General features: G+C 52.2%; 1 protein-coding gene across 2 annotated transcripts in view; it reads left to right on the plus strand.

The window, feature by feature from the left end:
- The window catches only part of ALDH1A2 (aldehyde dehydrogenase 1 family member A2), a 69928-nt gene that overhangs the window by 10234 nt on the left and 33707 nt on the right, over window positions 1-25987 (plus strand). The window contains exons 1-4 of one of the 2 annotated variants that reach the window (XM_053273108.1): window positions 11226-11360; window positions 19661-19765; window positions 21001-21141; window positions 25297-25426. In XM_053273108.1, the coding sequence (XP_053129083.1) occupies window positions 21067-21141; window positions 25297-25426 (205 nt within the window). In that variant the 5' untranslated portion in view covers window positions 11226-11360; window positions 19661-19765; window positions 21001-21066. Of the gene's footprint in view, window positions 1-11225; window positions 11361-19660; window positions 19766-21000; window positions 21142-25296; window positions 25427-25987 lie in introns of those variants that run through there. The other variant, XM_053273107.1, reaches the window with a different exon arrangement.

Consider the following 25987-nt stretch of genomic DNA (forward strand, 5'->3'; position numbering starts at 1 on the left):
TACCGCCTCCTCAAAAGACTCTAGGCGGTGAACAACAAAATACCAGATGCCAATAAAAATACCAGTAGTAATCTCAAAGTTTGTTTTTCAGTTATCTACTTGATAACTGAGAGAAGTGTTTGATCTGATCAGGGAGAGGAGAAGATAGCCCTTGTAATTTGGTCCCAGCTTCCTTCAGCCCTGAGGTGGTGGGTTCGAATTTGGTTTGAGGCAGACGCGGAATGCGGGCCAGGGCTGACCCTGCCCCCTCCCAGGTTTGCTTTGAGGACAGACCCCAGCCTCTGCCTTCTGCTTGCGTGCCATGTTCTGATCTGGAGCGTGTTGGTGATGATCTGGGCAGGGGCTAGTAGGGAAGAAGGATACCTAGGGGGTGCCCTAGATGATCTTGAGTCTCTCCCCAACTCTGGGGGAAAGCATTTAAAAAGGCATGGTATATGGTACTGGATGGTTCCCTGTGTTTAATGTCTAAAAAAGGAATTCCAGCACTCAAATATGCCTGGAGGCTTGACACACGGGGGCTTCTGCCCCGAATCTCCTTCGGGAGAGAGTGTGTGCATTCACACACCAACCAAACTTACCCCGAACTTCCGACGAGATCCTTGGACCCACTCCACACACACGTCAGGCTTTGTCTTGCAAATCCTAGCTTATCTCAAGGTATTTCTGGATTTTTAAAATGCTGGTTTTAAGCTACTTTTTCTGAAAACGCCGGAGCAAATAGAGAGAGGCACTGTCTTAGAATCATTAGCATGGTAAGAGGCATGGTCTCTTCAGAAATGCAGATCTATCTCTGCAGGGAACTCCCCCCCCCGCCATTGGCTAGGAAGGAAAACACTGACGCCCGCCATGTGGAATGGTGAAAACGAAAGCCGAATCAGCTCCTGGGTGGCCACCCTCTGCTGTGGAGGGCGTCCCCCTAACCCCTGATGTCCAAGGACCCTCTTTGGTTAGTCAGGGTGTGTCAGATTCACTCTGCACCTAAGCAGAGGCACTTCTCTCACAGGGGCTGATTCCTGCTGTTGAAAACAAGTCGTGCAGGCTGGCCAACCTCAAGCTCTCCAGCAGCTGACTTCAACTCCCACAATCCCCCGCGACAATGCAGAAGGGGTGATGGGAGTTGTAGTGCATCAACAGCTGGAAAGCCTCTGGCTGGCTACCCCTGAAGTACTGGGCTAAGCCGTGGTGACTTCTGACACAAACCATCCCTGGATTTCCTTCAGAGCCCAGCCTCATTGAAAGGTTTAAGAGCACAAGAAGAAAGCTGTGAAGTTCACCCAGAGTGGCACCTGGACCAGCCAATGGCTGCTTCTGGCAGAGCTTCCCAGAAGCTCATAAGCCGGGCTTAAGACAAGAGCAGCTCTGTGTCCCCAGCCGCTGGTGCTCTGAGATAGACTGCTGCTGAAACTGGAGGTTTCCTTTAGCAATCCTGGCTGGTAGCTGCTGAGAGACTCTTCCAGAACATCCAGGCACCTCAGGGCAGCCCTGCAGGATCAGAGAAGAGGGCATCTGCTCCAGCCTCCTGCCTCCCGCATGGCCGACCAGGTGCCTCTGGGAAGCCCACCTGCCGGACGCCTCCTCTGCTACAACAGAGCAAAGAGGCACCTTTTAAAAGTGGCAGTGATTCTCTTGATTTAGCAGAGGGAGGAAAGCAACTGGCCCTCTCCATCCCCAGCACTGCATCCCTCCAGTGGCGGTGGCTGGTGTCTAGCTTATGCTTCTTTTTAAGATCGCGAGCCCCTTGGGGACAGGGGACCATCTCATTTATTGAATGATATCCACGTAAACCCCATTGGGAGCTTTTGTTGGAAAGCAGTATATAAATATTCGTCGTATTTGTATCTATCGTATAATGGCTGAGCAGAAAGAAAGAGTCCTAGGAACATCAGAGCAGCCCTGCTGCGGGATCAGGCCCCTCAAGAAAGCCCCTCTCGTCCAGCCTCCTGTTTCACACAGTGGCCCACCAGATGCCCCTGCGGGGGAGCAGCCCACAGGCAAGAGGGGTGTGAGACGGCCAGGTGCATGTTGCAGGATGCAGGACTGGCAAGCACATTTCAGGGAGAAGCAGTCATTGGAGCCTGGCGCTGCCCACAGAACGCCCTTTTCAAGCCAACTCGACTCACGGCAATCTCCACGTCTTGTCGTGGCCGAGCGGCCAGTTCTGTCGAGAGAGAAGGGCTCTTGGGAAGAAGGAATCCTTCCTTTAGCCTGGCCAGAATCTCTGCTTTGCAACCCAGCTTTGCAAGCTCCCCCCCCCCCGCCGCCCAATTCAGTCTGAAGCATATACTGAAGTTCTTTAAGTACCCCAGTTTCAAGCCGGGCCTAGTCTTCTCAGCCAAGGGTTCTCCAGCTTGGGTCCCCAGAATATGATGTTGTTGTTGTTGCTGCTGCTGCTGCTGCTGTTGCTCCCACCCCCATGATGGGAGTTGTGGTCCAACAACATCTGGGGACCCAGTTTGAAGAGCCCTTGCTAAGCTTTGTTTGTTCCGTCCTGTGTGGGGGTGTGGAGGGGAGGATATTCCTCTTTTGTGCCAAGGGCCAGTCACGGGCTTGTATTCTCTGGATAGTAGCTCCACGGCTTCCTTTCCAAGTTTCCCATATTTGGGGTTGTGGGGGGGAGTCTCCTGCTTTTCCTTCAGCTTTCATGCTGCTTCGATGGACTCCAATTTCCTAACTTCACGCAGGGAATTTCAAACATACTTCCTTTTAAAATTAAATGCACCCTCCTGCCGCACAACAGCTGGCTGAGCGTAAGTCAGGCAGATTCTCAACCCTGCTGCAACAATGTTGAAATGTTAACATGTGGGTGGTTAACGCCGACATACTCAGGGAGGGAAGGCCTGAATCCTCCGCCTTTGACAAAGCTGTTCCGCGTCTGGTCTCGAGGCAGTATCATCTCCTTTACAGCTTGCAAATAAAGCAGGAAAGCAGCATTTCCTGTAAATATCAGGGACACAATCTTGGTCTATAAATGACATCCCTGCACCTCTAGAGTTTGCAGATAAAGTGTCTTCTTGTCTTTTGTTTTGTACGCAGTGCTTGCCTGCCCAGATGCTGGGCGTGGGTCTGGGAGTGAGGCTGTGTAGGCAGGCGAATGCCAGCTCCAACTTCCTTCCCCTCTCTGCCCCTCGAGACCCTCCTCCTCGCCTCTGTCTGCTGTGCAGGAAGCCAGCTGTGCCTTTTGCTTGGGCTGCCAGGGGGTTGTGCAATCGTCCTCTCCGGCCATGTGAAAGGGCAGGGGACGAGCACCAAGGCGTCCCCTCCCACTACCGCCTCTCCCCCTTAAACCGAGGCAGCCGGACCGAGAGGATCGGAAGCTCTAATCCCTGGAACATTTGGCCTGTGCAACATTCAGACCTCAGTCCTGCCTTCGTCCCTCCCGGGGACCATAAAGCTTTCTGGGCCCCTAACGGTTCTGTAGCAGAGAGCAAGCCCAAGTGAGAAAAGGTGCATCCGTGGAAATTCTCCCTTCTGCACTGCTCCTGAAGGCATGAGAGTTCTGTCTTCTGCATTTAGTCGCTCTTTCTCTGGTTTTCTCCTCTGCTTCCTTCCTTCCTTCCTTCCTCTCTCTGAGCCATGATCCACATCCAGAGGCAGTTTACCTGGGGAGCAATCGCAAGGAGAGGCTGTTGCCTTCATGCTTATGGCCTTCCTGTCCTAAGTGTAAACCTTTCCCTCTCTCCATTAGGGAAACATGTTCCAGCTGTCCCTTCTGGGCGCTTTGCAGATTACCCCCTGCAACGGGGTCACGTCGTATCTCGGAAGTGTGCTTTTGCACTCCCTGCGTCGTGACACCGCAGTCCCTACGTGGACAGCCGGGGGCCGTTCACATTGCCAGTGCCTTGTCTCGAATTGAATCGCTGCAGTATAGAGCGAGGACGTCGTATCCCCGGCGTGGAAAAGTTGCTGTTTTTCCAGGCTGTAAGCGGCTGCGAGACGGCTCCCCCTGCTGTTTACGTTTCGAATGAGACTTGCCCGAATGGAGGCATTTTGCTGCTGATCAAGCAGCCAGTTGGAGGCTGGACTGGGTGACCGTTTTTGTCAGGACTCTCCTGATCTCGCTTTCTCAAGTCTTTCTGGGTCGCCTGGGGTGCCTGCGTGTTTTGTGGGGTGAATAGCAACTGTGGGGAGGGGGACTGAACTGGAAACATGGTGGGAAGGAGAGGCTCACCCCACCCCTGGCACATCCTCTGACACATCTCCTTGCATCCTCAAATGCTCCCAAAGCAAGAGCGCCTTCAAGGCCAGCAGCTCCCTTCCCTCCTTCATGGCGGCCCTTCCTCACAGGGCAGCCTGTCCCAGTCGGCTCTCTCGCCTCGCTGCCTCTCTCCACCGCCCAAATGCCACCCCTGGATTGCTGAGGTGGGGCCCAGAAGCAGCATGCTGGGGGGGGGGCCTTCATGTTTTACGATCGGAGACGGGTCTGCTTTGCCGAGGGCTCCGGAGGCAGGCAGTGTGCAGAAGGGGAGCCCCAGGGAAATGCCTCCCCCCCCCCAGCCTTTCCTGCTGTCCTCCCTCCATGGTTTATAGCTGGCAGGCACAGAGGAGCTCCACCGAATCTTCTCCATCCCCCGTCTCTCTTTTTTTCTTGCTCTGAGAGAATCCAGACCTCTCGGTTTTATGCTTCCCTTGTTGGTTTATGGGCACTTGCACTTCTTCCATTCCTTCTTGTAATTAAGGCTGAAATCCTAACAATGAAAGATTGCCGCACAAGTCAGGAGGGGACGGAGAGCAGCACTGCCAGCACCAGGATGCCCTTCTACAATTCCAGGCTGCATTCAGAAAACTGTGTGTGGTTCAGGTGCCCATGGAAAGATTTGTAGAGGTAGGGAAATGTGCAGAAAAGAGCTACCCAACGGAGCAGAGGGTGCAGCCCCTTCCCTCCAAGGAAAGGCTCAGTCGGGGTCCCAGATGTTGTTGGACTACAACTCCCATAATCCGCAGCCACAGTGGCCGAAGGGATGAGAGCTGTAGTCCAGCGACGTCTGGGGACCCAAGGCTGAGAAGGAAAGGAAAGGTTGTGCGGTCGAGTCGGGTGTCGGGTTTGGGGGGCTCAGGCGGGGCAGAGAGAGGCCCCCCACAGTGAAGCAGCTCTTCGGGACCGATCTGACCCCTGGAAGAATTGCACGGAGCCCCTCTTGTTCTTGCCCGCCTTGCAAAGCTCGCAGGGAGAGCGCAGGAGGCTGCTGGCCACTTCCCTGCCTCCCACACCAAGCTTGCCAGGGCCCATTTGGAAAGGGAGACGGCCCCCACCAGGCTCACGGGGCTAGGGGAGGAGAGCTGGCCGGGTGGTAGCCGGCATGAATGTGCTAAGCAGGCCCCCCTCTGGTTTGCATTAGAACGGGAGACTACACGTCAGCACTGCAAGATCCTCCCCTTAGGGGATGGGGCCGCTCTGAGAGGAGCCCCTGCCTGCCTGCCTGCCTGCAGAAGGTTCCACGGCCCCTCCCTGGCAGCCTCTCCAAGTTAGGGGGCTGGGAGAGACTCTTGCCTGCAACCTTGGAGAAGCCGCTGCCACTCTAGACTGGATTCCAGTCCCAGCACTGTGCTTTCTGGGGGGTGGGGGGGCGGGGCTTGGAGTTTTGCCTCAAGGAGCTCAACCTGCCGAGGGTCTCTGGCACCTCACCTTTCCCTGAGCCCCCCACAGAATCGCCTGCCAGCTACCAACCAGATCTGCAAGTCAAGGCTCTTAATTAGGGATGCCGCATTTAATCCGTTAACTGGCTAGATCGATCAAGTGTGCCACGGAAAAGATACCCGGGATCCATTGCGCAGCGGATTCATTGGGGTCTCTTTGCCTGCAGGACCTCCCAGGGCCCATCCCTGGCAGCATCTCCCGGCAAGGCCCCTCTTGGGGACCCTCGCCAGCTGCCCCATGCAGTCAGCGCTGAGCTCGATGGCCCAGGGCCGGACCCACCAGCTATGGGTCCTGCGTCCTCTCCTGCTGCTTGCAGGGCGTCCCGGCTCCACACTCTTTGCTGCAGCCCACAGTGGAGTGGCTGGCCTTCCCCCGGGGAGCGAGGTGCCCCCCCATGTGTGACAATCTGCCCCCCCGCCCCGTGGCTGCCCCCTCCGTCTGGAGAAGAGCAAAGGCGGTCTGGCCTGAGGAGGAAGCCGCCGAGGAGAGGCCGCTGCTGCGTCTCGGCTCTGCTCCTGCTGTGCAGCTGTGAGCCCCCCTGGGGACGCTCCGGCAGAGCCTTGAGAGGCAGAGCGGCCAGCTCCAAAGGTTCACAAGGAAAACTAGGGCAGGCAGCTGCAAGGTGGTGGGACCGGAAGCCGCGAGGAGCGTCCGCCTTGGAGCCCCCCTCGGATTCCTGACCCCAGCTGGACGTGCGTCGCATTCTTTCTCAGAGAGGGCTTGCTGCAGCGCCACGGAGGCCCTCCTCTCCCTGCCCTCAGGGAACACACAGGGGTCCAGGTGCGAGGCTCACTCGGGACGGGGGCTTCCGGCTCAGCTGGGAGCACTGAAGCAGCTCTGAGCATGTGCAGAGTGCTTTTCCCTCCGCTCTGAGGAAGCACAGTCGGCCCTCCAGCTGAAGAGCTTTCCAGGTTGGGTGCTTTGCTCTGCACGGACGCTGGAGGCTTGCGACGCTCTTGCCCGAGAGCTGTTTCAACGCTGTCACAGGCTGGCCTGCTGCTGGCTGTGAGGGGGTCCATTCCCCAGCTGTGGGGCCTGCCCCTTGTCCAGGTCTCTCTGGGCTTGCCAGACTGGGCCAGGTTTCCACATCCATGCTGGCTGGGTCTTTTGCTCTTTGGACTGGGCCTGGTTTGCATTTTGCCTCCGCCTGGGAACGGGGGCATTCCTGGCTCTCTCAGCCCCAGGACCCACAGGCTATTTTGCTGCAACATACCAACTTAGGTCCCCCGCTGCGAGTGAGGACAGGACGTGGTGATTAGAAATGCTGCTATTTGCTGTGGAATTTCATCATTTTAGGAACGGGAATTTGGCACACAATCTGTGCTTTGGGGAGATGCAGGTGGGTGCCATCTGACTACTATGTATGTCTTCTGAGAGTGTCAAGACCTCTGGTTGTATATGACGGTGACATTCACTCACCCGTGGGTCCCATGGCTTCTCTTGGAGCTGCCTTAGAAATGTCATGCTGCGGTCTCACTAATTAAAATACAAAGACAGTTTACTAGGAAGTTATCCTGAGCAAGCCTCCCTTACACAAATGGTGCCCTGCTCTTGCCCAGCTCCCAGTCATTTGGGTGGAGAGCATCCCTGTGCAGCCCTGGTGCCTTCTCTCTCAGACTTGCCTGCTGGTCTTCTGCTCTGTCCCCCTTCATGGCGCATCTGCCACCTGAGGCAACAGACTCCCTTGGCCTCATGGTATGGCTGCCTGTGGTTGGGCAGAAGGGGATGGGAAGCCACTCCTGGTAAGGGAAAGCAAAACTCCTCTGCTGAGATGCTTGCGTTTGCAAATGGAAGGTATTTCGTGGATAGAATTTACAAACTCATTATGGGTATTTATTCTAGCAGAAATTATTGGGGGAGGTGGGTTCCCTATTAATACTGCAGGCCTGGCAATTTACACCTTGAGTACTGTTGCTTTCTTTGAATTTAGTGGTAAATAGGAATTTGTTTTGCATGAAGGCCTTTATTAGGGAAAGCTTGTAACTATTTTTTAACCACACATACACACACACCCCGCATGCGCGCGCGCGCGCGCGCGCACACACACACACACACACACACACACAGAGTATATTAGGCCATTTGGCCTTGTTTTTAAATTGGGAGACTGCAGAGAATCAGAAAGAACTTTTTGCATCTGTCTTCAGTGCAGAAGATGTAGGATATATATCTCCGCCTGCCCTGAACTCACTTTTTCAAGGAGGGAGTCTGAAGAATAAAGTCAACTACAGGTGGCAAGAGATGGGCTTAATAACAGATTAAAAAGTAACAGATCACTGGATCTGATTGGCATCCACCTGACAGTTCTGAAAGATGTGAAATCGGTAATCTAACAAAAGTATTTAACTTTTTAGAAGGGATCCAAAGAATTACAGACCAATTAGCTTAACATCTGTTCCAGGTAAATTGATGGAAAACATTATTAAAGATATATTTAAAATCCCCCTATAAAGAACATACTTGTCACCGCAACTCGGGAGAAATTGAAATGATTTCTCGTCAATGCTATCGCGATATAAGGCATAAATATATAACTCCTCTTATTAGTTGTCATCCAGGTTGTACAGATTCTTTTTAGCTCAATTATCCTTTAACCGATAAGAATGACTTTATATCTTATAATGTGGCTAAATACTGTTTAATAGCCAATAAAATTCTCCAGGAGCTCATCAAGAATCCAGGCTAGATGGTCTGTGTTGATGTTTAACTATTGTATTACAACCTTGTTTATTTTGCTGGGCTTCTGTATGCAAGTATTATTCTTGTACTGGTCTGTGACTGTAATGAAATATTGATTGGTTGATTATTGAAGATAAAATGATCAAGCATATGGAAAATAAGCTTTGCTGAATTAAAATCAGCAGAGCTTCTAGAGTTCTATGAGAATGTCAACAAGCTTGTGGACAGGTGTGACCCGGCAGATACTGAGGTAGTTCACACAACTGGGCAAGTGGGTGGGACGGGGCGGGGGGGGGGCTGGTCAAGCTCACCTGCAATGTTGCTGGCAGCACAGACCGCGCTCCCAGACAATCTGGAGCTCCGGAGGCCAGGATGACGCAACCCGGCCTCTGAGAGCCCACAATGCACCACGCACGCAACATGCCCAGTGCATTGGGGGGTTTCCCCTCTAGGCACCTGTCTCTGTGTCCACTGGGGCTTAACATACTTAGCCCCAGAAACACACGATCCCAGAGCCCGGGTTTGCTCAAGCGCTTCACCCTGGCTAAGAGCTGGGCTACAAAATTGGGCCCCATCTGAGCGGTTCTCACATTCAGCCTAACCCAGGCTGGGCGTCCCGAGCCTGGGTTAGGCTGTGCGTGAGAACAGCCTCCTTGTATTCTTGGACACCCAAAGAGCATTTGACACCGTCTGCTCTGCAGAGCTCGGCTGCAGGCAGTCACTGCTGGTAGATCAGAGTCGGGAGGTGGGACCAGGACCACCCAGCAGACTAACCAGGATCGGGAAACAGAGGCACAGCCAGTGCCAGGGGTCCAAGCCAAGCAGACCCACCAGGAATGGCGGACACCTAGGAGACATCAGAGCAGCCCTGCTGGATCAGACCCAAGGAGGCCCATCTAGTCCAGCATCCTGTTTCACAGAGTGGCCCACCAACTACCACTGGAAGCCACAGGCGGGAGTTGAAAGGGGCAGGCCCTCTCTCCTGCTGTTGCTCCCCTGCAACTGGTACTCAGAGGCATCCTGCTTTGGAGGCTGGAGGTGGCCCGTAGCCCTCCGACTAGTAGCCGTTGACAGACCTCTCCTCCATGAAGTGATCCAAACCCCTCTTCACGCCATCCTGGTTGTTGGCTGTCACCACATCTCGTGGCAGAGAATTCCACAAGTGGGTTATGCGATGTGTGACCTTGGAACTGAGCAGCAAAGCCTTTGCCTGACAGGAAGCCTTGATATCCTTCCAGTTCGGGGAGGATCCAGTGGCAGCAGGACCAGTCTACTCTGAGCTCAGGTTAGGCTGCTGCAGGTTTTACAGGTCAGCCACCAGAGAACCAGTGGATGGCTCTCAGACCCGGCAGCTTCTGAAAGTCCCTCACCCAAAGCCCCTGAGTAAACGTAGGGGTCCCAGGAGAAGAGGATGGGCCCTTTGGTGGGTCAAGAACTGGGTAACAAACAGGAAGCAGAGGAGCAATGTCTGTTCATACATTGTTCACACATGGACAGTGCTCACAAGAGAGGGAAGCAGGGTCCCCCCAAGATCTGGACTGGGGTTCAGTTTGCTAAATTCTTCATAAGTGGTCTGGAATCAGAAAGGCTTTCTCCAAACTGGATGACTGGAAAACCAAGTGGGAAGTGGGGTTCAGTGCTGTGGAGTGTAAAGTGGTGCTCATCCTTGAGCTGGTGGGCAGTAGCTTAGAAGACTTCACAACGAGATTAGACACAGTGACAGAATGGCCATTCGCCTTGCCAAAGGGAGCCTCCCTGTGCAGCTGCAGTCTGCCTTTAAGTGCCAGTTGTTGAGAAGCAAGCTGCTGCGGAAGGCTGTTGATTTCCTGCCTGGCTTGAGGGTTGCCTGGAGGTATTGCAGATGGCTGTAGAGCACAAGGGTGCTGGGTTGATCCAGGGCAAGAGAGCATTGAAGGGGTTCTTTATTGGTGTGCCGCTCTGCAGGTGTGGCTTGTCCTAATGAGCCAGGGGGCACCAGAGGCACAGCTGCCTTTGATTCCCGGAGCTCCAGTTGTTCCTCTCTCCCCCATCCCATCCCACTTGCCCTGGCGTTCATGACAGCTGCGCTGCCTGCAGGCTGGCATCCATCAGGTTAACCATGCAGCTCTCCCTGATGAATGGCCGGCCTGCTGCAGGTCACCTGAGACTTCAGGATGAAGAGCCCTCTCCCTTCCTAGAGAGCAGCTCAGGAGGAGAGCTCCTCTTGGGAAGCACATTTTTGCGCCTTCCTCCTCCACCGTCACCACCCAGAGTTTGCTTAATGCCTTTCACCAAAGATGTCATAGGTGGCAAAAGCCAGTCTGCAATCGATACTCAGTACGATGTAATCCAATCCTGATGGATCCAAAGCTGTCCTCTTTCTGAACCCCCATGAATGCTCTCCCATTTCATTTCAGCTATTTTACAAGGGAGGCCTAGCGGTGAGGGAGGGCCCCCCCCCACTGCCCCCATTCAGATCCCCTTCAGATCGCTTTGGCCCCTTTGACTCATCTCTAATTATAGGCGGTAATCGCCCACCTCCTTCTTAACAGATGAATTGGAAAGCTCCAGGAAGATGCTTTTGGCAATGGAAAGTGTGTGTGTGTGTGTGTGTGTGTGTGTGCGCGCGCGCGTAAAGGGGGACCTAATGGAAACCACATGTGCAAACTTAACATTCGAAATGCTCCATTATAGCACCATAAGTGTTGATAGGCGTTCCGCTCATTGGCGCTGAAATGCCAGAAGTCATTTAAGCGCGTTCGTCTTTCCTGAGATCTGCCTGTGGTGTGTGTGCCGCCTTGTAAAGAGGCCGGGATACACCACTGCCTCTCCATAGCACTGAGTTTGAAAGGTTCAAACAGAAGGATCAGAGACCACGGAGGAGGCGAGCGGGGCGCTCGCTGGCGTGAACCTTCCAGAACCTTCCTGACGGTTCACTTGGGCCTAATCTCGAGGCCGCCTCCTCTCGGCGGGTCAGGGCGGCTCTGCTATTTGTCTCTGACCTAACAGATCTGGAGTGCTTCACATCAAAACCAAGTCTTGCTGAGCTGAGATCAAACAGGCAAAGGTAACGGATTTGGCCAGTGATTTATCATGCCAGGGAGACGGATCAGGCCAAAGGGGGCCACTGTGGACCCAGCGGACATTCCAGCCATTTCTCATAAGCCCTCTGAAGAGGACCCCCAGGTTAAAACGAAATGGTCCCCCCCCCTTTTCCCCACGGCCTTTGGCATTTTGTTTCATTTTGTTTTTTGAAGGAGTAAATATCGACCGACAGCTCGTCCCACGAACACAAGTCTGCCTTCGTAAAATACAGACGTTTCAAAAAGCCAATTGTTCGCAGGAAGATTAGATTCACTGGCTGACATCTGACTGAATTAGATCGAAGCCTTCTTGAAATCAATCGGTTAATTTCAGTGGGATTTCCATCCAGTAATCTAGGCAGGAGGTTGGTGGCCACTGTCTTCACCGACAGTCACGGAGAGACTTGTAATTCAGCTCAGTGTAACTGAAAATGGGCACGATCCGCCAGGAAGTTTCCTTACACAAGTGAAGGGCTGCTGTGCAGAAGCACTATTGTGAAGAGCGGTTCTGGTGCTCAGCTGATGTGCTGATCTGGAAGTGCAATGGCAGTTTAACTGATTGGTGGCTTTTGGTTCTGGGTTTTTTTAAAAAAATCCTCCCAATGGCGGCTTGTCCTAATGAGCCAGGAGGCGCTGCCAAATGAGGTGTAGCGGCCAATGGCTGCTCCCCTCACTCTCACCCTGCCCCAGCGTGCGCTAGAGCTGTGCTGCCTGCAGGCTGGCTGTTCATCAGGTTGAGCTGCTCAGGCTTCTTCAGAAGTCCTGCTCAAGGGTGATAAGGGGCAGGGCCTTCTCAACGGTGGCACCTTGCTTGAGGAATTCCTCTCCCATCCTTTCACTTAGGACTCTTCCCCCTACCCCCCACACACACACTTTGCTGAGGCTCTGAATGGAGTTTGGGGTTTCTCTTTAATTTTCTGCTGATGCTTTAAAACTGTCCCTCGTCCACTGCTGTGGTTCTTGCATTTTGTTTTGCTGTTGGATTTGTGCCTTTCCTTTGCAGTTTTATATATTGCTAGTTCAGTTGTGAGCTGCCTCAATCAAGAGCGAACAGGTTTGGAAATTTAGGTTTTGGGGGGGATGGACGTCGGTGGGAGAGGCAGAGCCCAAAAAGGTCTCCCAAAAGAGGAGCTTTCCAGCGCCGCGAGTGCAACTCTGGGATGCAAAGTATCCATTGGGAAGGATGCTGCAGCCTGCTGCGGATTCCAAGCCAATCCCAGAAATGCAGCACATTCCCTGGTGGGAAGGTCTCTGGATTCATGTTGGATCCAGACCACCCGCCCTGGGGCTGAAGGCAAAGGAGGCCTGAGAAAAGCAGCAGCCCTGCCCCTCTGTGTCCTTAGCACTGGAGCTCTTGACATGTTTCCAAAGGAGAGGAAATGAAGGATATGAGATTTCCTGAGGCTCAGGTGCCCAGTATCTGCAGTGTTATGAAATATTTACCAAGGGAAATGGGCTGCTGGATTTTTTGCATGCCTCCGCAATTGTCCTGGAAAAGTGCCGTCCCGTGCTGGGTTCCTGCTCCAGCCAGGATACAGAAGCTGAGGGCCAAACAGCTGGGATTCCTCCTCCATGCGCGTCTTTGGCATCTGATGCCCCCCACCCCAACTCTGGCCTTAAAGACTCTCTGAGGAACAGCCCTCATACGAAAAAGGGATCACTTTGAGGGAATTGGAACTATAATCAGCTACTAAATCAGTAGAGCTAGGAAATTCCAATTCATCCAAAAACATGCCTCTCTCCTGTGGGAACCTGTTATGAAGTGGATGTTAAAATCCTCTTCCTGTACTGGGAAACAGAAAAAGCCCTGGAACTGCAAGAGCCCGAGAATATCGTTTATTAAATCCATGGGAAAAGAATTGCTTCTCGGAGGACCTCTGGACTCAGCCCTTGTTTCTCTCCACTGGCTGGTTCTTGCTGGGAGGTTGCAGAAGACGCCTGACCGCGTCATCACCAAGTCACTCTGGAATGAAAACCACTCACTCGCACGCCATTCTGGGCCATATTTTCAGAAAGGAAATGAAGCATTACATGGTTTGCCAGCCATGTGGATTAGTCTGCCAATGTCAAGCATGGTTGTTTAAATTGCAGAGCTCAAGCAGACAAGGCCACTGCAAAGGAATGAGAGGGACGGGCCACTGAAATGCATCATTTGGAGATTCAGTACATTCCAATGGCTATTCGGAAGGAAACCATGCATTTCAGTGGCCGTGCCTTCTCATTCCTCTGAAGTTACATGCCTTGAGTTTAGAGCAGAACCTAGAGGCTCCAGGACTGCGCTGCAATCTGAGGTGGCTTTTTAAAAACTCACCGCTGCTCAGGCATCTATAAATCCACTTGCCAATTTGCCAGTGGCAAGTGCCCCCCAGCCCTCTGGCAAGCCGGATACCCAGCACTGCCCAGATCTCCTCCCCAGAGCTCTTCTTTCCATGGTCATTTTTGAGAAGGTCAGGAACAGTGGGGATCCTTTCCAAGCAGCCAGAGATCAGGGCTCCCACTGTTTCTGATCATCTCCGTATCCCAGTGCAAATGACGGAAGACCTGCTTCTCTCATGTGTGCCAGGAAAGGATCTCAGGGGAAAGAGGGGATTGGTGGGGACCACAAATGACGGCTGGCTAGTGAACTACACAGAAACATAGGCACATAAGAATGGGATAGGAATGAGCATTGGTCAGACCATTCGTCTGTTTAACTTAGTCTTGTCTACTGACTGGCAACAGACTGGCTGGAGTTTGAAGCTGGGACCTTCTGCATGCAGTCAGATGGGTGCTTTTCCACTGAGCTGGGCCAAAGGGGAATATCTCACTGTACTCACATGTAATCTCCCATCCAAATGCAAACCAAGGCAGACCCTGCTTAGCAAAGAGGACAAGTCATGCTCACTACCACAAGACCAGCTCTCCTCCCATGATGCAGCTCAAAAGGAATCTATACCCAGCTCTTTCAAAGCAATTGCTTTCTGTTAAGAAGTTACATGAAATGTTAGCTTTGGCGTTGCAACGTTTTCACCATCATAAATACTAAACAGAGAAGAAAAACAGTTTGGAGAATACCTTGTATCTGAAATGACCACCGAGCGTGCTGAACAACTCATTCCTTCTTAAGCCTGGGTGGACTTTAGTTCACTTGTAACTAAGAAATGGATTGTAAGCCCATTTCCATTTTTTTCTGTGAAGACCAGCTTGGTGGGCTTCCACAAGATTATGGTTCCAGGTTAATTCACCTTCTGGACCATGAGGCCAGAGGAGATCTGGGGGCCATGAACGGGACAGAGTGGGAGATGTCCAGTGTCTGTGGTTGCTTATGATCCAAACATTGCCTGGTAGCGTTGTCTACAGCAATGACAAGTTTCCCGTGATGTGCCTCTTGGAATCGTTCCAGCAACTTATTTATCATAAGTTATCATTATGCTATATTTATCATAACGTTTAATGAAAATTCAAGTGGGTTGCAGCATTTCAACTTTTTAACTGCAGGTCTATGCAATAGTAGCAGTGAAAACAGTATTCACAGGGAGACCCCATAGCACCTCACCCCCTCTGAGACCCGGTTTGGATCCCGGAATCCAGATGCCAGGAGAGAGGCCAGAGTTCACCTCTAGGCTGGGAAGGAAGAGCAGTGCTTTCCGTGTGCCTTCCAAAATCTATCCGGTGTCAAGCCACCCCCCTCCCAAATCTGGCTCTGTTTCATTGACTGTGCCCCCCTGAGCTAAATGACTTAACTGTTCACAATGCCACATAGCTAAGACATGACGTGGGGTGTAACACAGCCTCCCCTCATTTCTTTTTCCCTTTTGCAAACCACAAAATGTAACTCCGGGGTTCATACCAAAACAAATGACCTCAGCAGCTCTTGGGAAACTGGAGTGGTTAATCAGTTACCCTTAAACACACACACACACACACACACACACACACACACACACACACACGCTTAAAGCCGAATTAAGTTGTAAAAACCAATGACTGATTTATGGCCGCAGTCAGCCTTAATTAACATTGATTCCAGGGGGATAGTAAATGTTGAATAGGCCTCACAATGGAGGGTGAACAAAGCCCTCTCTGGGTGTTGTCCAATTTGTAGCTTGATTTACATGGAAGCAGAGTCCTCCTTTTCTAGGGGTTATCCCTTTTTTCATCTGGTCTTTGGGATGAGTTATATATAATCCGCTGATAGCAACATTTGCTGTCAAATATTTCCCTTGATTTAAAGTCACCCACTACAACGGTCGCTATAAATAAGAGAGGAAGAAAGGAGCAGAACGAAAACCCAACGTGAGCCTTCACAGGGATTCCTTGTCCGCGCATGTGTCCTCGCTTGTTGGAGTCCTGGCGTTTTTACGAACTGGCCGTAATGAAAGTCAGATCAAATGTTCGGGCTCTAAACATTTAATCAACAACCGCTGGAATGGGACAAGTTCTTAAAAAGCTCCGGCAAACGCAAATTTATTGCCCACAAATTTGAGTGCAGGTCAGATGAATGTCTGTGGAAGGGTACTACCTGACACCAAATGCCTAAAACGTTCAAAAAGGGAGTTATTCAAACACCAGGTTGTAAAGCTCCAGCTGCTGGATTTCAAGACTTGAAACCCTTCCAAGATTTGGACGTGGTGCCTGATAGGGCAGGAGTGTAAATGCGCCACTTTTGCTGGGAGTTGGGAGGCCCTCGGAGTACACTAAGGAGCCGGCTTGGGTTGTGCTTTGTTTATCGCAAGTGGAACAGGAAAAGATGGAGGCAGACCATGAACAGTAGCCGTTCCTTTCGCCTTCTCCCTCCGTTCTGTGCCAGGCTGCGGGGCAGCTGTTTTGGAATGCGGTCACCATAACTGGTTTCACGCCGGGGAATAAAACGGCTGTGAATGCTTGGCGTGCCAGGAACCAGGCTGGGAGGGACCCCAGACAGCAACAGCAGGGGGCCTGACAAGCACTGCCGTGAGTGGAGGCACTTTAAACAGCACTCCTCAAGTGGCATCGTTGGGACTCATGGACACAGGGTGCTGTGATGGCCAGGGCTGGGCGGGAGTGCGCAGGCTGAATCCCTGCCTTGACATGGTGTAGTGATAACTGAGCAGATGGGTCCAAAGAACCCCGGGGGGGCCCCCAGCTCCTGAGGGGCCCCCCAGCTCCACCCCTCCCTGTTTTTGTCATTATCTCCCTTACTCTGAGTGGCCACTGGGGAGAGGGGTGAACACAGGCCTCATTCATGCCACCAGTTCAGGCCTCGGCTCAAGCTCTGACCCAGGGCTAAAGCCCTTGGTAGCTGGCTACTGCATGGGACAGCCAGAAGCGGGGAGCAGTTCCTCGTCATTTCTATGCAGCTTGTGCAGGAGTCATTCCTGCAAGATCGTGTCTCTTTACAGCATCCCAATTCACCACTAAAAATAGATTATTTCTATTGTTAGAAATAATAGAAAATAGATGATTTCTATTGTTGGATCCAACATCCAACAATAGAAATAATCTCATGAAGATGGACACAATGGTATATAATATGTATAGGTCACAATGTAATTTAAATCACTAAAACAATTTAATTTTAACAAGTAATTTAAATCACTAAAACCACCAAATGTGTAGCTGTTTAACATGGAATCATAAACCTCAACCATTGAATAGAGTCCATAAAAACCACCAGAGAGGAGGTCCAGTGTTCTGACGTTTCTTTCTCAAATGGATGATATGTTTCTAATCATACGTCCACTGGTCTCAAAAATGATTTTTTCCTTTATGAGCAATGTATTATGAAAACGAATATGATGAATATTTATATACCGCTTTTCAACAAAAGTTCCCAAAGCAGTTTACATAGATATAAATAAGTAAATAAATAAATAAAATGGCCCCCTGTCCCCAAAGGGCTCACAATCTAAAAAAGAAACAAGATAGCGGTCACAGCCTCTGGAGGGAGGCTGTGCTGGGGATGGAGACGGCCAGTTAATCTCCTTCAGGCTTGTAGTGGACCCTAACTGTGGAATGCCTTCATGAACAATCTCTTCATCCACTAAAAGGTTCAAATAAATTCCATATTTCCTATAAAACACACATGATATCAAAAATAGCACGGACATTCAAAAGATATAAGAAAGCTGTCTAAATCTTGGCTTTTTATCCAGACCTTTACACGATTGTTTTATTGCTGCTTCTGTGTGTTTTTATTCATGTATAGTTTTTTTGTCTTTGTGTATTATATATTTTAAATCAGGTTTGTGTTTATATTTTTAGCTTAATACTTTTAATTGTCATTTTTATATGTGTTTTAACTTTTGTAAACCGCCTTGGGATTGTTTTTAATGAAAGGCAGTTTATAAATGTAACAATAGATAGATAGATAGATAGATGGATAGATAGATAGATAGATAGATAGATAGATAGATAGATAGATAGATAGATAGATAGATAGATAGAATCTAAAATGAAATAAATAACAAAAAAAATGTCAGGCCTGCCTTTGTGGACACCCGAGTTGCTGCCCTCTGTCCCTGTTGGGTCTCTGCTCTCTAGTTCCTGTGAGAACGTGGACAGTGTTGTGTTTGACTGAAGGGCTGGACTGAACATTCAGAAGCTCCAGCCCTGGCTTCTTTGTGCAGGGCCTTTCTGCCACAAAGACCTTTTCGTTGCTGGGATCCTGGGAAAGGCGTCTTGTAGACACGGAAGATGGTGAGGTGTTCCCTTTGAATGGAGGGGCCCCAGCTCAGGTGGAGGGTTTGCGGGGAGGGGCAGGGGCTGCTAAGAGCAGCCAACTGGGAGCCAGGCAGAGTGGAGCCGTCCTGGGCCCCATCCTGGGACACCTCTCTTGCGCATAGCTCATGGAAACCCCTGGGAGCAGCAGGAGAGCATTCTTTGCAGGATTGCTCCACGCCCGCCTCCTTCCCATGTGCCTGCGCCAGAAAACGTCCTGCTAGATTGTGTCCCATGTTAATTAGTGTGTGCGAGAGGGGTGGGTGTGTGCATGCATGTGCCACTTGGATTTTCCGCTTCAGGCACCGAAACATTGCGCGCCAGCCCTGCCTTTCGGATCAATGCCACACTGAATTCCACACGAGGCATTTCCATCTTAATCAACTGCCTCTCTCCTTGAAGAAGAGCAAAATGGGAGATTATTTCACATTATCTGGGTGATTCCCATGACGGAGCGGTTTATATCGTGCGGTGGGTATTTGGCTGCCTGAGCTCCATGGCTTTCCCTCCGTTCCGGATAGTTGTGCGATTTTAACAATTTGGGTTTTGCCATTTCTCTTTGTGCGGCAAGAATCCCAATTTCAATTTCAGGCAATCCACTTAAAGGTTTAAACCCTATTTCGGTTGCAAAGGGGCTGTTGATGTGGAGGTGGCAGATGCAGAGAGGAGACTTTCATGTTGCTTTGGGAGGGCTGTGCTGGGCCTGGCACGGGTGGGATCCATCCTGCTGTGGCAGAGCCTCACCCTGGAGTGGACCCCACCGTGGCACACCATGGCCTCCTTCTGTTGGCCTCTGCCACTGAAATCCACAGATCGATCCCTGATTCTTAACCTTTCTCTATAAACATATGCAGATACTTAACATTCTCTTCAAAGCTGGGTTCCTCCAAGTTGGGTCCCTGGGTGTGGTTGGACTACAACTCTCATCATCCTTGGCCACAATGGCCATAGTCCATCAATATCTGGGGACCCAACTCGGAGAAGCCCTATATATTCCTAAGAATATATTAGAAAATATATTCCTAAGCTTTCTAGTCACATTCCCTGCAGCAATAGCACCCAAAACAATGTATACGTGTAATAAATATTTTGTCAGTGTTTTTGTACATTAACATTGTTAAGTGATACTTGTTGGGTTTTGTTTATTAGATTTGGATAGCCACCTTTCCGCTTTAGCAATGAAGCACCGAAGGTGGCAATTTAAATAGAATATAAAATTGTGAACATTAAAAAAGCAACAAGCAGAAAGGAGGCAGGGAAGGGTTGCTCTCCATTTGCCAAGACAGCCTAGACCCCAAGAGGGCCCACCACGATCTTGGCAGCTGCAAATTAAGCAGGCAGGCAGAAACCCTGTCCTGGGATCCCAGCAGCATCTGCAGTTGGGCCTGGAAAGGAATCGGCCAGGTTGGCCAGCAGACCTCCAGGGTGGGCACCACCCCAGCCAAGGGTCTCCTCCACACACGCTGGGAGATCACGCCAGGTGAGGGGATACAACAGAGCCAGACCTCTCCCTCTGATCCAATGGAATGAGGATGCACAAGGTCGTGTGTGTGTGTGTGTGTGTGTCTGCTTTAAAAGCAAACATCTTTGTTCTCTCCTTTTCCAGATTTTCATCAACAATGAGTGGCAAAATTCTGAGAGTGGGAAAATATTCCCGGTGTACAACCCTGCAACAGGAGAGCAGATCTGTGAAGTGCAAGAGGCAGACAAGGTAACACCAGGTTCGAGGGGTCCGTGGCCTGCTTTGTCCTTGGGACCAGGGGCAGCTCATCCGAAGGCGCTGGGGGGATCAGCCCAAGGAGGAGGCCCAGCTGCCTCTCCCTCCCGGAGCTCTGTTGGCCCCCCCTCTTTCTCCCTGCCCCACCTCCACATTAACGGGGGCTGCGCTTCCTTTGGCCCTTTGGTGGAATGGCCAGCCTGCAGGCAGCAGGGGACAGGAGAGAAAGCAGCAATGGGGAGAACGGGAAGGAGAGGCAGCTGTGCCTCCTCTGGTGCCCCCGCTCCTGCTCGTGAGGAGGAGCGGCTTCTGCCTTTGCCCCCAGCCTGCTTTCACCTCCGTGTGGTGTGGCCTCATACAAGCCATCTGCCCCTTCAGAAGTAGCAGCCACAGCCCGATCAGCAGGTTGGGTAAGGCAGACTTGCGGCCCCGTGAGGACAGCTGGGTGTGCCATACAGACTCCTCCTAGCAGCATCTGGACCTGGATGGGGCACCCCCGAGCGGCCCATGTAGCTAGAGGAACGTCTCCCGCACGGCTTCTGCACTTGGCTCTGACAGATGTCCAGCTTTCCAGCTTTAGGCATAACCTGATGGGGATTTCTCCTGCTCAGTCCTCATTGATGGGGACGGGCGCTGCGCAAGAGCATACAAGAGAGCGGAGGAGGAGGAGGAATGCCCAGGGGTTGTGCTGCCTAGGTCTGAGCCTTGGCTCTCCCCTCTGCCCTTGGAACACCTGCCCCACCTGGCTTCACTTCCACCTCAAGACATTGGACCACTCTGCGGCTCTTGTCATAGCAAAGACGCATGGTCCCGTTTGCTTAGCAGGGGCTGCCTTGGATTGCATTTAGACGGGAGACTCCGTGTGTGAGCACCGTCAGATATTCCCCTCGGGGGGTAATGGGGCCGCTCTGGGAAGGACACCTGCCTGCTTGCATGCAGAGGGTTCCCGGTTCCCTCCCCGGCAGCATCTCCAAGATTGGGCTGGGAGAGACTCCTGCCTGCAGCCCTGGAGAAGCAGCCACTGTCTGCCCGTCTGGGTAGACAGGACAGAGCTAGATGGACCAAAGGTCAGACTCGGGATAAAGCAGCTCCCTCTGTCCCCTCGACTTTTTCTTTCACCTTTCTCCCTTATTGGCCTGTTTCCCCCACCAAAGAGCGTTTCTGCTGCTGTGTGTTGCTGCCTACCTGGGCTCCTCTGCATTGTTCTTGGGTTCTTCCCTGCTTGACAGCTGGACACAGACAAAGCCGTGAGAGCTGCTCGCCTGGCCTTCTCGCTGGGCTCGGTGTGGAGACGGATGGACGCCTCAGAAAGGGGGCGCCTCTTGGACAAGCTGGCGGACCTGGTGGAGAGGGACAGGGCCCTCCTGGCGGTAAGTCGCATGAGGCGGCCACGGGGAGGGCGGCGGGGGGGGAGTCTGTTCTTCTGGGGAGGATTTCCAACCTGAGAAATCCCACCACACTTTGCTGTTAGGTGACCCAAATGAGGGGATGTGCAGACCAGTGGGGTGGAGCTTTTTCTGGAAGTTTCCCCCATACTTTATGTTTCCATGGAAAGGTTTCTATTTCTCAACATTCATGGTTTCATAAAATACATTAGTAACAGGGAATGGATGCCAATGGAATATTAAGCAAGCCTGACCATTTCCAAGTTGTGGTTCAGGTTTTTCAGGAGGCTCACCTTTGGAGGAGAGCTGGTCTTGTGGTGGGAAAGGTCAAGGGTGCCGTGTCGACTCCTGGCACCCACAGAGCCTCCCTGTGGCTGGCTTGGGTAGAATCCAGGAGGGGTTTCCCATGGCCTCCTCCTGCGCAGTCGGAGATGATGATGCCTTTAAGACTGCGAGGAAGTACATATATCTTTTATTGATTAGTAAACCGTTGTTTTTACTAAATATATGAGTCAAATAACATGCCAGAACACGTCATAATCTATCACGTCCTAACACGTCAGGAAAATCCCCATAATAAAATTGATAGAATATTTTATGCAGATTTTATGCAAATAAGAGGACAACACATGGGGAGGGGCGATTTCCTGAAATATTTCCAGATTCTCCCCCCCCCTCCAAAAAAAATTCCAATTTAAAAAAATTTCTGGAATGTCCATGTCTCTGGGAAGGTTCCTCATTGGTCTTCAGGTGGTGTTTCAGGAGAGGGAGGGCTTGTCCTGGCCAGCAGGGGAGTGTCCCTGAACAAGGGCTCACCCCTGGCCCACTCTTCCCCCCCCCTCAGCGCACAGGTGCATTGGCGGGGGCGCTTCTGGGGTTCACCTTCAGTTCAAAAGGAGTGGCGGGCATTGTGCAGGTTGGAAGCTGGAAGGGTGTCACTATAGGGCAGCCCGTGGGTCTCGGTCCCCTAGTGAATTGCTTGGAGCCCCGAATCTCATCAGCCATGTCCCTCCCTCGTCTGTGACCTCTTCCAGAAAGGAAATTCGGCATGGAGGCATCTGCACGGAGCAAGGGAGGGAGCTCCTGGCCTCACCTGGCACACCGCTGCTGCCAGCGTCATAACTGCTGTATTATAACATTGAGGACTTTAAAAAAACAGACGTAATTGCTCTTGGGGGTGGGGTTGAGTTTAATTATGAAAAGTGGGGTTGTGAGCTCAAGGCTCAGACCTTTTCAGTCCCTAGCAGCCCCGGCCTGTCCACTAGGCAGGTCTAGGCAGTCGCCATCGGCACCAGTTCTTGGGGATGGGATGGGGGAGCCTGAACAGTGCCGGAAGAGAGCACTGCTGCCCGTTCTTCTCCTTTCTCTCCCCCTTGCATGGCTCCTCTGCACGACTGCACAGTGGTGTAAGAACGCAAGATGTCCTCCTGCCCACCACTCCCCAAAGGGCCTGCACAATCTGCACACCAAAACACATAGTCTTCTTTGCTAATTGGACCTCAGCCCCCAATAAACAGCAAATCTCATGAGTTTGCCCTCTTGAGGATAAATTGCCTGCCTCAGGACTTATTTCAAAAAAGAAATGATCTCCGCTTGGATTTCCAGATTAACAGCAGCATCTTCTCACCCCTGAAATGTTAGAGTTTTGGCCTGGGAACTCTCTCCCACTGGATCCTCAAACCAGGGTAGGCCTGTAATGTGACCCCGCCCATGAACAGCTTGTGTGGCTCAAGCCTTCCGTGGCTCAAGCGCTGCATCACTTCGGCACGTCTCAGACTTAACCTAGGGCCCCCAAAGCCCCAGGGCCGGCCGGGAGGCCTGGCAACACCCTGGCATTGGCCAGCCCTGGGCTGGGGCTGAGCAGCTCCCACCCCAAACCGAGCTCCGGGCTGCAGCGTTTGGGGCGAGGTGCGGCTGGAGCACATGTGCTCGGCAGCGACATGGTGGCACAGCGAATGTTATTTTCCACATGTCAAGTGCTTTGAACTAAGCCGGCAAACATCTTAATTCCAGCTTTGTCAACACGTAAATCATCTTACCACCAGCGTATGCTGTAAAATCGCCCCGGGGAGAAGGGAAGGACTCCGCAAATCAAGGCGGCTCCTGGCCTGTCGTGGGATTTGCCATTTGGGAGCCAAACGCCTCATTTGCACCCAGCCGGCCGGCCGCAGACAATGCCGCTGACTTCAATGGCGGGAGGGGAGGCAGTGGGGAGAGATGGCTCCCGCCCCCGCCACCCCCGCGGTATATCAATGGGATTTATGGCTCCCATCCACGCGCGTGTTGTGCCTGCTTGCCGGGATGCATTTTCCTCCTGCTCCCAACCCTCGTGGGTAGATAATGGGGCCTCTTAAAAGTGATTTAAGGAATTGCTGGAAATTTTATGGAGCTCCTTAAGAGGATCTTTAAGATTCTGGCAGGGGGTTGGGTGGGTGGGAATATCCCCTTAAAGAGAGGCACATGGCTTGCTTTGTTGGGGCTGGCAGCCTCTCGGAAGAAGAGGGTGTTAGGTTGGCGGTGGCAGGGAAGAAAAGGGAGCGGGCTGGATGCTGGAGATATGGCAGCCCTCAGCAGGGGTCTTGGCAGCCACGGTGAGGCTCCTGGAATCTCCGCTGAGCTCCAGCTCCTTCGAGGGAGACGAGTTCTTGCGCGGTGGATGCTGGCGATTAGGCCGTGGGCGTGGCAGTCATCAATGTAGCAGGGCCGCAGTCAGGAGGAGTTCGGTTTCCATCTTGGCCGCTGAGCAGAGAAACCTCTGGTGTATCGGGATGGACTGCAGGGAGAGGCCGGGGTGGTCTTCTCCAAGGAGACTGAGAGGCAGTTATGGGTGTTTGTACCATTAACCACAAGAGAGACGGAAGAAAAGGGAACCTGTGGCTTGAGCCGGGGGCTCCCACCTTTGGCTTTTTAAAAGCCAAACTTTGGGTTACGGCCCATTTGCCCCACGAGTATACCCCTTAGGTTCTGGCAACCTAGTAAAAACAGCTCTCACCATCCCCTGCCACAATGGCCAAAGGCCACAGGAGCTGTAGGAGCTCAACCTCTGGGCTTGAGCCATGGGGCTGGGCAATCTCCTGTCCGAGCTGCGTTGAAACAACCAGGGCAATCGGTTCGATGAAACGTGTGCAAGAGAACTTCCCTCCGGATGGTGCTTAGTGTGTGCCCCTGAGAGGGCAACACACACTTTGCATGTCCAGCTTCCTGCACTGAGCCTAGGAGCATCCATGGAAAAGGGTTCTTTTGCGGGGGGGGCGCCCTGCCCCCCACCTGATCTTGAACGTTGGAAACTGCTCTCTGCACAATGCACATCCTTCGCAGGAGACGCACAGACCTTGTCATGCCCTGTGCAGGTCTTCTAGCACCCAGTCAAATCGCCAGGACCCCCCAAGCAGATGCCAGGGAGCTGCAGAAAGAGGTTGGGGCCGGACCACTCAAGTCATGAGCTACTTCAACAGCACCCCCAAGAAAGCTCAGTGCAGCCCAGCCAGCCATGGCTCAGGCGGAGGCTTTGATGAGTCTCCGGGGGGGGGGGGCAGACAAAGTTGTGGGGCGCAGCCATCCAGAGGGGCTCTGTGCCTTTCCCTTGCATGTGGACTAGGCACGTGGTACAGTCTTTCAGTGGTTGTGACAGACTGGAGGTGCAAGAGGCAATCAGCTGCACACCTTGTTCAAAGTTTTGTCAGTCACACATCCCATATTTATTATTATGTTCATTCTTTCATTCATTCGATTTCTATACCACCCTTCCAAAAATGGCTCAGGGCAGTTTACTGCAAAATAAAAACAATTCAAACCAGTTAACAATTACAATCCATTTCCATATCCATATCCCCTTGGGTCACAGGCTGAGAGGAGTTGCTTGCCTCTTTGCCAATCTTCCTAGCCACTGCCAGCCTCTTCCCACTTTCAAGAGGAAGCCAATATGACCATGGATTGCTCAAGACAAGACTCTTCTGCGTCCAGGTCTCGTCTTGAGATGGTCTCCTGCGTGACAGGCAGGGATGCCCAAAGGGGATTCTTTCCAACTTCCAAGCAGCTCTGGCACAAAAAATGGCTCCTCTCTGGCGAAGCAGGAAGGCCAGATTGCATTGATCCATGACAGATTCGCTGCTCATTTCCTCCCTCTGCTTTGTCCTACAGACCATGGAATCACTGAACAGCGGGAAGCCCTTCTTGCAGGCGTTCTATGTCGACCTGCAGGGCGTCATTAAGACGTTGCGCTATTATGCAGGCTGGGCGGACAAGATTCACGGGATGACCATCCCTGTGGGTAAGTCGAACCTTTGCAAGCGGCAGCTCCGGCCCATAGGCACATGGGTCTCCCGTGGCATTAGGCGAAGGGCACATTTGTGTCTGCTGAGCAGGATGGTGCTTTGGAATCTCCACCTTCAGAGACAGTAGACCCCTGAATACCTATGCTGGGGAAGAGCAGTTGGCCCGGGAAGGCAGTTCATTGTGGCTGGGGATGATGGGAGCTGTAGTCCATAACATCTAGAGGCCGACAGTTGGGAAGCGCTGATCCAGATAGCGCTGTGCTCTTCACTCTACCCAGACGACCTCCCAACTCAGGATCCTGGAAGTGGTCTTGCCAAGGTCGCAGCTGCTGCAAGCCAAACGAGTGCTTTGCCACGGAAGTAAACACACACCAGCCCCCTTGGCATGCCCCATAGCATGCCCGGGAATGCATCACTTTCCTCCTACCTTATGTGGCTTTCTTATGTTGGACAACAGGCAGGTGCAGGACTTCCCAGGGGGCCGAGGCTTCATTTGCTGGGGGGTGTTCGTAGAGGGTCCCAGAGGGAAGGAGCAGCCACAGAGGCAGCGGCAACTC

Source organism: Hemicordylus capensis, chromosome 10, assembly GCF_027244095.1.
Source record: "Hemicordylus capensis ecotype Gifberg chromosome 10, rHemCap1.1.pri, whole genome shotgun sequence".
Classification (NCBI taxonomy): domain Eukaryota; kingdom Metazoa; phylum Chordata; class Lepidosauria; order Squamata; family Cordylidae; genus Hemicordylus; species Hemicordylus capensis.